This window comes from Mauremys mutica, chromosome 11, assembly GCF_020497125.1.
Source record: "Mauremys mutica isolate MM-2020 ecotype Southern chromosome 11, ASM2049712v1, whole genome shotgun sequence".
NCBI classification, from domain to species: Eukaryota; Metazoa; Chordata; order Testudines; family Geoemydidae; genus Mauremys; species Mauremys mutica.
The window spans coordinates 34,916,762-34,929,154 of NC_059082.1; the positions used below are offsets into that span (position 1 = coordinate 34,916,762).

At 38.8% G+C, this 12,393-nt stretch overlaps 1 protein-coding gene across 1 annotated transcript in view; it reads left to right on the forward strand.

Annotated features, from left to right (window-relative positions):
- IREB2 (iron responsive element binding protein 2) overlaps positions 1-12,393 on the forward strand; it is a 37,166-nt gene that overhangs the window by 20,928 nt on the left and 3,845 nt on the right. The window contains exons 10-21 of the mRNA XM_044981086.1: positions 198-298; positions 778-894; positions 3,059-3,218; positions 4,081-4,216; positions 4,906-4,990; positions 5,933-6,089; positions 6,530-6,654; positions 7,649-7,753; positions 8,037-8,179; positions 10,217-10,364; positions 10,449-10,571; positions 11,892-12,077. Of these exons, the coding sequence (XP_044837021.1) occupies positions 198-298; positions 778-894; positions 3,059-3,218; positions 4,081-4,216; positions 4,906-4,990; positions 5,933-6,089; positions 6,530-6,654; positions 7,649-7,753; positions 8,037-8,179; positions 10,217-10,364; positions 10,449-10,571; positions 11,892-12,077 (1,586 nt within the window). The remainder of the gene's footprint in view (positions 1-197; positions 299-777; positions 895-3,058; positions 3,219-4,080; positions 4,217-4,905; positions 4,991-5,932; positions 6,090-6,529; positions 6,655-7,648; positions 7,754-8,036; positions 8,180-10,216; positions 10,365-10,448; positions 10,572-11,891; positions 12,078-12,393) is intronic.

The window sequence follows — 12,393 nt, forward strand, 5'->3', positions numbered from 1 at the left end:
TTCAGGGCAGTTATTAAAGTGCAAAATCATAATTGTCAAGCTCTTCAATAGTGCTTGATTCATGGAATCCATGGGGCGGCACACAGATTCAGTGTGAATTTGTCACAATATTTATTTCTGAGAATCCTAGTTACAAATAAGTTATGCTTTTTTTTCAGTAGCATACCTTTTCCCATGTCTGGAAATATTTTCCATAGGTTTTGACAAGGCCAAGCTTGAGTCCATGGAAGCATATCTTAAAGCTGTGAAGTTATTTCGAAATGATCAGATTTCTTCAGAGGAACCTGAGTATACCCAGGTATTTATAAAATGACTTTTGCTTTTGCAGCTATTTATATTAATTATTCATAAATTATTTTTATTGTATTGTAATTGTTGCCATTTTTAATTGACATTTGTACATGAATATCTTAACTCATAGCTTTGGATAGTTAGATACTTTACCAAAAAAACCAACAACCTTAAACACCATAATGTGTATAGAAAAGGCTGTTGAATTCCTTTCATCAACCAGCTCTTTCAGGGTATCATATAAGTCTGACTTCATGAGAAATTTTGGCAGCTGGCGTCAAAGCTCACAGATTGTTCACGATAAAGTGTTGTTAATCATACTCCATCTTAAAAATGGAAGTCTCACTTTTCAATGGAAAAGCATCAGAACATTCAAATTTACTAAACCGAATAGGCCCAGTTGCCTTGAAAAACGAGGGCTAAATGTGCTGTCACCTATTGGGCAATGTTTCCTAGCACGCGTTACTGTTTTTTTTTCTTTTCCAGATAATACAAATAGATCTGAGTTCTATAACGCCATATGTCAGTGGTCCAAAGAGGCCACAGGATAGAGTGGCTATTACTAATATGAAGAGTGATTTCCAAGCCTGCTTAAATGAGAAGGTTTGTACAACTTTGCTTTTAGTGGTTTGGTAGGTAGATGTATTGTAACTCATTTTTTGGCTTTCATACTGAACACAATCGTTTATAAAGTCATAGTCCGTAATCTGAAGCATTTATTTTACAAATATTCACTGCCTCAGTGAGTGTCCCTTGGGCATAGCTCTGTGTGCTAACCATCATAGGAATGTTACTGGGCCTCAAACAGTAGAAAATTTGAATAAAAATTGCAAAAATCCTCAATTCATATTATGGACCTAAGAATCTACTAATCAGAAAAGTGAAAAAGTTAAGCAATCAGGTGTTCCATACTTCTACAGTTTGTCCATTTAAGTCATTTTTAATTGCTAAATTGGTTAGGCATGAGTGGGTTTTTTTTGAGAATTTCTATTTTATAGCAAAAGTGGGGCAAAAATTATTGTACAGTGCCATTTCTTATGAATGAGATAAAAATACCTCCAAATCAGCCTCATTGTTTGAAATTGAAATGGTGATTCTCAGTGTTTTTGGGAGGTAAAATCAGTTTAGTCCGGCTTAATATAACCGTTGATTTAAAAAAAAAAAAAAGTGCCTTAACAACCACGAGCCTCTGATTTCCAATGCTTTTGAATGGGAGCTGAATATTCAATCCTAACATGTACTGTTAAATTCAGGGATCAAGAAGGGCTGAGTCAGCACTGAGTCAGAAGTAGAATTGCAAGTAGCATACAGTCGGATTCAAAGGCCATTGAAATCTCTGTCTACTGCTTCAGTGGGTTTTGGATAAGACCCACAGTGTGTAGCAATCAGCTGTGGTGGACTTGCCTTATGTGGGAGAAAAATCAAAGACTTGGTAGAGAAAAAAATAGATGATCGCAGGGAAGCTGTTTGAACTGACTGGGAATGGTGTGTCATGGGTGGGCCATGAAGACTTCTGGGAGACTAAATGTTACAGACCCAGGCTCGGTTTATCTTTAATCCTCTCCCAGTCAAACCTTGTTTGGCAGCTTCCTGTCTGATTAACTCATCTTTATTCTATTTCAGACCATTATAAAATAGTGCTGAAGAAATTTAATTAATTAGGTTTAGAGCAGGGGTGGGCAAATTTTTGGCCCGAGGGCCACATCGGGAAATAGAAATTGTATGGTGGGCCATGAATGGTCACAAAATTGGGGTTGGGGTGTGTGGGGGGGTGAGGGCTCTGGTTAGGGATGTGGGCTCAGGGGTGGGACTGGAGATGAGAGGTTTGAGATGCAGGAGGGTGCTCCAGGCTGGGATTGAGGGGTTTGGAGAGCGGGAGGGGGATCAGAGCTGGGGGTTGGAGCGTGGGGAGATGCTCGGGTGCAGGCTCCGAGTGGCGCTTACTTCAAGCGGCTCCCGGAAGCAGTGGGCATGTCCCTTCTCCGGCTCCTACGTGGAGGCGTGGCCAAGCAGCTCTGCATGCTGTCCCACCCACAGACACCACCCCTGCAGCTGCCATTGGAGCACTGGAGGGAGCCGTTGAAGCATGTAGGAGCCGGGAGCCGCGTGGTCCAGCCCTAGATGGAGCAGGGCTGAGCTGCGTGGTCCAGCCCCAGACGGAGCAGGGCTGAGCCGCGTGGTCCAGCCCCTGACCCTGTTCCCTGGCGGGAGCTCGCAGGCCAGATTCAGCCCGCGGGCCATAGTTTGCCCACTCCTGGTTTAGTGAGTAGAATATCTTGTACATGATGCTGGAGGAATTGTTTTTAATGGACCTATTATGGTTTATATTAAAATAGTCTTTGAGCCTTGCCACATGATACATGCATTTCTAATTTTGCAAACTACATATACCTGAATGAATGCCTATTCCTTTAAATAAGGGAATTCCCTTAAAAGAATGGGGAAAATACTCTAGGGATTTGATCCTGCTTTTGATGCATAGGCACTTATTGCCACACATTTTGTACTATTAACAATGGCAGTTATAAAGGTATATGGATGAGTGCATCACTGCTTGTTTGACGGAAATGAGTCTTTGCGCTCATCTCTGAAGACTTATTTGAAAACCTATTAGATTTCATGAAAAACACTTTTACGGAGTACATGAGTCTTAAGTGACGGTTCACATAATCGTGCTATGATGAGGTACATATCTGTTTAAGTGTTGAATCTGTTATAGTTGTTGAATTATCTCTATTCTTGACTTGTTATATATTTTGTCATCTAGATTGGCTTTAAAGGGTTTCAGATTGCTACTGAGAAACAAAATGACATTGTGCCCGTTGAGTATGAAGGAAATGAGTACAGATTGTCTCATGGATCTGTTGTCATTGCTGCAGTAATTAGTTGTACAAATAACTGCAATCCATCTGTCATGCTTGCCGCAGGTATGTTGGGACTGGTGACAACTAACTTGGGTTCACTATTGCAATCTGGTGTTTACATGGTTTTTGTCAGTTTTGACCCAATTCTGCAAATGCTCAGTGCAGGGAATTCCCAGTGTCCAAACCTTTTAGCTCAAAGTTACACTGTTCATTGTACTTTTAGGCCTGAATTCCTGTTATATGTATTTAGAACTGTGTTAATGAGAAGTGGCCTTTATTGTACACAGTGCTGTGTAATTTCAAAGTTTCTGTGGCCTTATCAGACATCTATAAAAACTAGGTGCCTCTGAAGGTAGTTCTGATACGTTTGTATTTGGTAATGTCAGATCATAAAGTAAACAGTCTGTTTAGGGCTCCTTTCAAAAGGTTATGGATATCAACATAACCATTGATAGTGTCAAGAGGTTTTGATCCCTGAATGAAAGGGTGAAGTTTAGCCTATAGTCAGATGCTAGCTGAGCTTTAACAGCAGGAATTGAAAAGTCAGTGACAGAACTTGAAATAAAACCCAGACCAGACCACCCTTCCATGCTCTGACCACTAGACCATTCATTAAAACACGGAGAAGAGATTTTCTGTCAGGTAAGGGCAAGAAAATGGGCATCTGCTTGATCTGAATAAGAAAACGAGTATGACTTCTTATTATTGATAAAAACAACTTTGTTATATTACTTGTCTAAGGAATATTACAAATATATACTCCTTTTAAACAGTTTCCTTAAGAAACAGTAAATTGTGATTTCCCTTATTTTCCCCTCATCACAGTAATTTACCTACCTGACACCATCTTGGTAGTTATAAATCCGATTGATCTTCCAATAAATATGCACAAGTCTTATTTAACTATTGTTTTGTTTTTCTTTAGGTCTTTTGGCCAGAAAAGCTATCGAAGCTGGACTGATGGTTAAACCTTATATAAGAACAAGTTTATCTCCGGGTAGTGGGATGGTTACACATTACCTCAGTTCAAGTGGAGTGTTACCATACCTCAGTAAACTTGGGTAAGTTTAACTTCTTTATTCATACTGACAGAGGGAAAAGTGGTGTATGTGTAAGTGGATTTATGTATAGTCCTTAGATTTGGCCCCAGTTCCACAAGGTGCCTAACTTTAAGCATGTGACTAGTCCCATTGATTTGGGACTACTTGCATGCTTAAAATTAATCATACACATAAGTGTATGTTGGATCAAGGCCTTGGCCCCTGCACATACAATTTACAAGTTGCAGGTGATCTCCTGTGCCTAAGCAGAGCCCTATTTTCTTTAACAGAGCTCCACAGGACTGGAGGCTTGGATTGTAAATTTTTCAGGACAAGAACCATGTCCTGGCTTGCTTGTCTGAGACACCTACTATACTTTTGACTGCTCAGTAGCAATAATAATCAGACTCAAATCACACTATTATCTTTGTTTTATGCATGAGCTTTACTGTCCTTGCTTACATTTCACTAAGTAATAGCAATACATCAGGAGATATTCTGGAGACCTGACTTACTTTTTGTAATTCACCAAGACAAACGAAAAGTAATGGGATTTTTAGCTCTTTTCAGTGTACTCACTATAAAATGCCCCGTTAGCACAAAAAAAATAAAATAAATAAAATAAAATAAAAATTCCCTCAACTTCAAATGTTTCACTAACACTCATTTTAAAAACTGAATCTGCTACTTACTCCAATTTTTCAATGCAGGTTTGAGGTTGTTGGATATGGATGTTCAACATGTGTTGGAAACACTGCTCCCTTGCCAGAAGCCATTCGGAATGCGATAAAACAGGTACAGCTTAAAGATTCGGACAGTGTGTATACAATGTAGCAGTTTCTTTTATACTCAAATAGTCAGGAAATAAAAGAATCTGTATAAAATAATATACTTTGTCCTTGGCCAGAATTTTGCAGTGCATTTGGAGATGCATCTTTGCATGCCAAATAGAGTATATAAAGTGACTAATTTGGTGTCTGAAATAATAAAGTTGTAGTGAATGCAACTTTATACTACGCAAATCTCAACTGTAAGATGACGTTTGTGTATTCTTGCAAGAGTTAGTCATATTGTGTATGACATATACATACGCCAACCTGAGTTTCTGCTATTTTCTTTGAGTAGCAGCCATGTTAGTCTGTATCCGCAAAAAGAACAGGAGTTCTTGTGGCACCTTAGAGACTAACAAATTTATTAGAGCATAAGCTTTTGCTATTTTCTTGTCATTGGCAAAACAAGGTTAATGGGGTGTGATACAATAAAATGGCTCATTTCTGTATATCTAGTAATTCTGTGAAGCATAAATGGGTTTTGGAATATTAAAAAAAAGTCACAAGAGTGAGCAGCTTTTAGACAGCTAAATGGTAAGCTGCCTTTAGCCATGTCAGTGCTATAAGCTGCTGAGTCCTTAAGGCTGCCGTTAGCAATGAAGGAGTAATAGAGGCATCAGCCTGGGAAAAGGTGATGATAAGAAGTAGGAGAAAAAAGGAGGGGAGAATTAGTCTGACTGACTTAAGAGGAGACATGAGAGGACCAAGAGTGAGTTCTGTGACTGGGGAGACAGAGTGGGAATAATAGTGGTAGTGAGCAAATTACCTTTCCCTTTAGGGGCTTCCATAAGTACTTAGGGTGCCTTTAACGTTTTTTTTAAGATAACAGAAATCTAAGCAAACTGTCATGAATGCACCTATAAGTTTGTGAGGAGTGCTGAGAAATGTATTTGTTTCTACCTTTCAGGGTGATTTAGTTGCTTGTGGAGTTTTGTCTGGAAACAAAAACTTTGAAGGCCGTCTCTGCGACTGTGTCCGTGCCAACTACCTTGCTTCTCCACCTTTAGTAGTTGCTTATGCTATAGCAGGCACTGTTAATATAGATTTCCAGACTGAGCCTTTAGGTAACTATTTCTTTATATCTAATATTTCAGAATAGTACCAGGTTTTCTTTGGGTGCTTTGGCTTAGAATGTCTGCCTTTTAAATGGCAGCAACTTTTGCATTTTCTGTTTTGAAACAGGACTATCAGCCTTTAGACCACTTCATCTCCTTTTATTTATACTCAGATATTTTGTCTCATGAGAGAAGGGGGAAATTAGATATTTCCCCAGTTTTTCACGTTTGTTTCATTTAACTGGTATTTGAGCATGCAGGGAGCATTACATTATTATAGTACTAGACAAAGAATGACTATGCTTTTCATTCCTAGCGGCTAAGAAATAAAAAATCACTTAGCTGATAACTTTTTTTTGGAATCAGCTGTAGCATCTTTGAATAAAGTCTCAACATATATGGGGGGTTTTGTTTGTTTGTTTTGGCTTACAAAAAAACCTTTTACATAGGCATTGATCTTAATGGCAAAAATATCTACCTGCGTGATGTTTGGCCCACTCGAGAAGAACTTCAGCAAGTTGAGGAGGAGTATGTGATATCATCCATGTTTAAAGAACTGAAAGAAAAAATGGAGGTAAGATAGGTCTGTCATTTTAAATAGTTTAGAAAACAGTGCATTTCTGGATAGCTTTACTGTATCTTCTGGTTGAAACAGCAGACGGTATGGAGGGTTCTGATACCATAATTAAGATTAAGAGACGAAGACATGGCCACTTGTTCATAAGCCAAATTTTTTTTGTGAAAAAGGGAAGCACCAGGTAAGGGGGTCGGCTTATGAACGGGTATAGAGAGGGAGAGGTGGGACACAGCCCCTCCCTCCCCCACAACAGAGGGAGCAAGGAGAGGCATCACAGCCAGCAGAATCAGAAGGGAAGAGGCAGGGCCAGAGTCCCTCCGCTTCTGGCCATGCTGCTCTCCCCCTAGACTCCAAAGTAGCCCGGCCCAGCCCGCTGGAACATGCTGCAGCCGTGCCGCCCAATCTGGCCTGCTGGAGCAGCTCCAGCCAGGCCAGAGGCATCCTCCCCGACCCTCTCCAGATAAGGTGGGAAGGGATGGGATGGGGAGAATGGGGAGGGGGTCATGTGGGGGGTGGTCATAGGTTACTTTCCTGACCCCCAGCTTCTCCCCTCAAAACAATTTCCCCACCAGTTGTTGTCCCTGCCCGTCAGGGTAAGCAGCTGGTGCGCCGGGATACTTTGTTTACTTAGGTTTATCTCCGTGCCTGCAGACACTCGAGGTAAACAAACCATCTCGGCCCACCAGCGGCTTATCCTGATGGCCCGGGAGCCAAAGTTTGCTGACCCCTGAATTATAGGGTCAGCTTATGAACGGGTCATAAAAATTTTCCATTTTTACTTATCCATCTTTTGGGGGGGCGGGTCGGCTTATAAACGAACCGGCTTATGATCGAGTATATACGTTACATTACGATGGTATCTCCCACTATATAGTACAACCTCAGGAAAAAAAAAAAACAGTTATCAAAGTTTTTGCTTTAAGGCTGTATAAGATAATTGTAAATCAGTTTCCCTGATAGTCTAATTGGCTAATATACTCTCCTTTTGTAGAAAGGCAATAAGCGATGGAATTTTCTGGAAGCACCAGAGTCAGTTTTGTTTCCATGGGATTTGAAGTCCACATATATCCGATGTCCTTCTTTTTTTGATAAGCTTGTAAGTACAGTGGTTCCATCTAAAATAATATTTTGGGAAGTGTTGAATACTAAAGCAAGGGGAGAGTTGTGTTTCAATACGCTTTGGTTGTATCTGATCAAGTTGTGTAGCATTAACCATATCTAACTGTCTCTAACTGGTGTTCACCCCATTGGAATGAATGGAACTTGTGGATGGATGCTCCATTTTTGTCATGAACAAACCAGTTTAAATATGTTTTGTTCTAGGAATCCTGGGGGTAAAGTATGTATTTTCTTTTTTCTGTTTTTTTACCCCCTAATAGGCCAAAGAGCCAGTTTCACTACAACCAATTGAAAATGCCCATGTCTTGCTGTATTTGGGAGATTCTGTAACTACAGATCACATATCACCTGCTGGAAGCATTGCAAGGAATAGCGCCGCTGCTAAGTATCTGACAAACAAAGGGTATGGATCTTAACATATATTTAAGCCCTTTCATTTTCAGTTTAAACCAATTTTTACTCAATCTCCTGGGTTTTACAAAAAGTATTATTCATTTTTTTCTGATTTTCATCCTGCTTTTGTATCTTCAAATATATTTTAAAAACTTTGTTTTATTCAGAAAATATAATACATTGCATGAGATGTATGTATTATGATAATACATTAGTTTGTGTATATATGCAATGCTGTCTGTTGAAGTAAGGCTATGTATTAGTCTAGAAGATACACACAATAAACAAACAGGCACACACGCAAACTCTGAAGTGTGTGTGCATCTGAATGTACTGATGAATCTCACACCTACCACGTACACATTTCAAGCTGTTAGCAGATAACGGTTTAAAGATTTGACACACTAAAATGGAAAGAAAACAAAAATCTATCAGAATATGTTTCAGAACACACGGAAGTATTCAAAAGGAGAAAAGGATGAAGTCGAGTGCATGCACTGCAAACAGTGTGGCCTAATTATTACATGTAAATATTTATAGGTAATAGTTCTAACCCTACCTTAGTTCTAACCAGTAAACTGTTTATTCAAATGAAAAGTTTTATTTGGGGATAAGAGATGTATTATTTTCTTAAACTCAGAGGTGACGTTGTGTTTTGGGTTCTATTTTAGTTCTGCAGCAAACCACGTTGATGAACAGAATTCAGAGCATTATTCTACTGAATAATTTTTCCCCCGTCTTTCTGTCCAGCAAAATAAACCCCTGTATTTACCCAGAAAAATTAATAATATTTTTGCACAGATTTTTCACCTGTTTTTGTTGTTGTGGTAATAAACACTGATAAATTCCCAGGAAAAATTAAATAAAATAAAAACTGAAAACGAAGGGCCTTACGTATATTTTATGAAGCAAATGAATCAATTATTTTTTGTCTCAGTGGGGAACTTAATTTACCATATAAACAACTGATCATCAAAAATTGCTTTGTTCTTTAAATGCCATTATGCATTAGAGAAATTGTGTATGTCCTGGTTAAAGTGTGAACTGTCATTGCTGTGATTGTAGGCCATCACCAGAAATGTATCTGAAATTTCTTTTGCCTTCTGAACAGCTGAAATCTATTTTAAAATATCCCATCAATGAGATAGACCATTGTAAAAGGATAATGGTCTGCTGCCAAATCCATCTCAAAACATAGATGAATTGTTAATTTACAAAACAGATAGCACTAGTCTTATGCTAATGTTCTAGTCTATGTACATACATAAGAAATGATGATGTTGCTTTCACTTCACTTGATGGGTGTTGAACACAGTATAGGAATAATTGCTTACTCCACTGCTGTTGCAAAATTATTATCCTTGGCAAAGAGAGCAGACTGGCAAATAGACGCACGGAACACATCAGAGACCAGCTTGTTCATAACATGCCTCGTTTAAAGACTGACTTGCCCCTGTAAGAATGTGAATTTGGCTGAAGGTTTGATGTTGATTCATCTCTCAAATAAATGAACAGTTCTGGACCCAATACAGGGAGATGTTGAACACCCTTAACTCCCAGTGAAGTCTGAGGGTACCCAGCTTTTCACAGGAGGTGCAGAGCTCCTCACAGAATCAGACCTTCCATTTGGTAGCACTTTACACAGACTAATTGTACTGTATTGCACCGACAAACCCCAGTTTATCAGCCAAATATCTCAAAATAATGGCTTCTGGTGCCCACTGTTTGCCCATAACTATCTCCCTCAGTCTAAATGAAGGGTACTCCGTAGAATGAATTCACCTTCACTGCCAACTCAGCTATCTCACTCGTGAGACTAGAACTTGCAGGCACTGCTCATGTTGATTTCTTCTATAGACTGCTTAACCCATTTTTGTTAGAAAATTAATCCTCTAGATTGTCACCAAAAAGCCACTTAAAACTCAGTTCAGTTACGGTTGTAATGTTCATTAGCTAGTGCTCTATACCACCTAATGGTAAAAACCCTCCTAAACAATATAAGTAGACTTTCTGTTGAATATTAAATACTGTCTTACGATATTTGTAGCCTCACACCTCGTGAATTCAACTCTTATGGAGCTCGAAGAGGTAATGATGCTGTGATGACCAGAGGTACCTTTGCGAATATCAAGCTTTTGAATAAATTCATAGGAAAACCAGCTCCAAAAACAGTTCATTTCCCATCAGGACAAACGGTGAGCATGTATTCGTTCAAATGACTCAATTAAGGGCAATGGATTAGAGCTTGTCTAATGATTTCACTTTCTTTTTTCCTGCAGCTAGATGTGTTTGAAGCAGCAGAGTTGTACCAGAAAGAAGGCATTCCTTTGATTATTTTAGCAGGGAAGAAGTATGGACTGGGGAGCTCAAGAGACTGGACTGCAAAGGGGCCTTTTTTACTGGTACTGTTATTCTCATGAAGTTAGTTTCAAATGCATTGTTTTAAGATGATGTCTTTAAGCATCAATTCATGTTAGAAGCTGTCTTCAGTTTAAATATTTGCAAAATATTGTTTGCTTGAAAATGTATAATCTGTAATTTTTCCTTGGTAGGATCCGCATAGAAGAAAACAGGTGGTTACAGGACCAGCTTATTAAATTTCAGAAATGTATAATTTATCAGGTTTGACCCACAAAATGAGGATCCAACATAAGAGATTCCAGACTTAGCTAAATTGCATACCTTTTATGTAGTTCCTTAAATTTAGTTTAAACTTTTAAAAGTTTCATTCTCTCTCGTCACTTCCCCAGAATCATCGCTCTCCCATTTTAGTCTCTGTTCCTGTTTTTCAGGAAAAAAGAACTTCCTGCCCTTCTTTTTTTTCTTTCCTGGAAGCTTTATTTAAAAATTATGTTAATATTTTTTAAATGTTTGATTTTCATTTTTAAATTCAATCCACATTTTGCAATCTTGTGAGTGGAAAGCTGCACACCATTATTTGGAGTTGAATTTCACTAGTGAGCTAGATCACTGCCCATTTTCAGCTGATATTGTAAAAGTGCAGCTCTTCCTCAAGAAAGGAAAACATCTGGACAAACTAATGCTCTCGTCACCAATATCTGCATTTTTGATGGTTTTCTCTGTTTAGTTTGTGCATGTGGTGGTGACAGCCATGGGATACATTGCAGACTATTCTTATAAACTGCATTTATCATAGACCTCTTTCTGTGTCACTTGCTCCCTGCCCATCTATATTCTCCATCTCTCTGGGAAAGCATCTAGAATTCCATGCACCTCAGCAGCTTCAGATAAACATTTTTTAAACTCTCAGAGAAATGTTTCCTTTTGTCTTCAGCTGTCAAAAGATCTCCCTAATTCCTACAAAATAACAATGGACTCTGAAGCCCTTGGTGGACAATGTTTGGTCCTGCACCACTAATAGATTTCAGTTTCAGTAATATTCTGAAAAATAACTAAAAACGACACCACCTTATTGCACTGGTCTGCTTCCTGGGTTTATTCACTGGCGTCTGCTTGTTCTAGTGCCAAAAATAAGTTGTTACTGCATTTTACCCCTGCTAACACTGCAGAGCCAATAACAAGGCATGTCTAATAAACCAGACTTCCATCAGTTTATGATACAGGAGTCTGGAAGTCGCTGCCTCTGGGTTGATCAGAAGAATATTTGGTGTTCATTTTAATGGTTGTTTTCATTAAACTTCATTATTATGCATACTGCTGGACTGAAATCGGAAACCAATTATTTTATTTACATTTTATAGGGGGTTAAGGCAGTTATAGCTGAAAGCTACGAGAAGATTCATAAAGGTCATTTGATTGGAATTGGCATAGCTCCACTTCAGTTCCTTCCGGGGGAAAATGCAAACGTTTTGGGCCTCACTGGCAAAGAACAGTTTTCTGTATCATTTCCTCAAGAGCTGTTTCCAGGAATCACATTGGATATTAAGGTATTTCTAAAATATAACATCTCTATCTCCAGGTGCAGACAATTGGCATTATGAAGTAATATGCTGATTTACTTGAAAAAGCAAACATAGTCTTGCTTTCTGCTTAAACTACTAGTGAACATAATTTGCCAGTATATCTTGAAAGTACATATAATTATAGTTGCCTTCTTGTTCCGTGACTTGTCTGCATGTGCAGCCCCTAATCACTTCTATTTTTCCCCAACACAGAAACTTTGTTAAAAGCCAATTAAAGTTTAATCAAATCCCACTCTCATAACCTGGATTAAAGCAACAGTCTGCATGATTCCTTTCCACC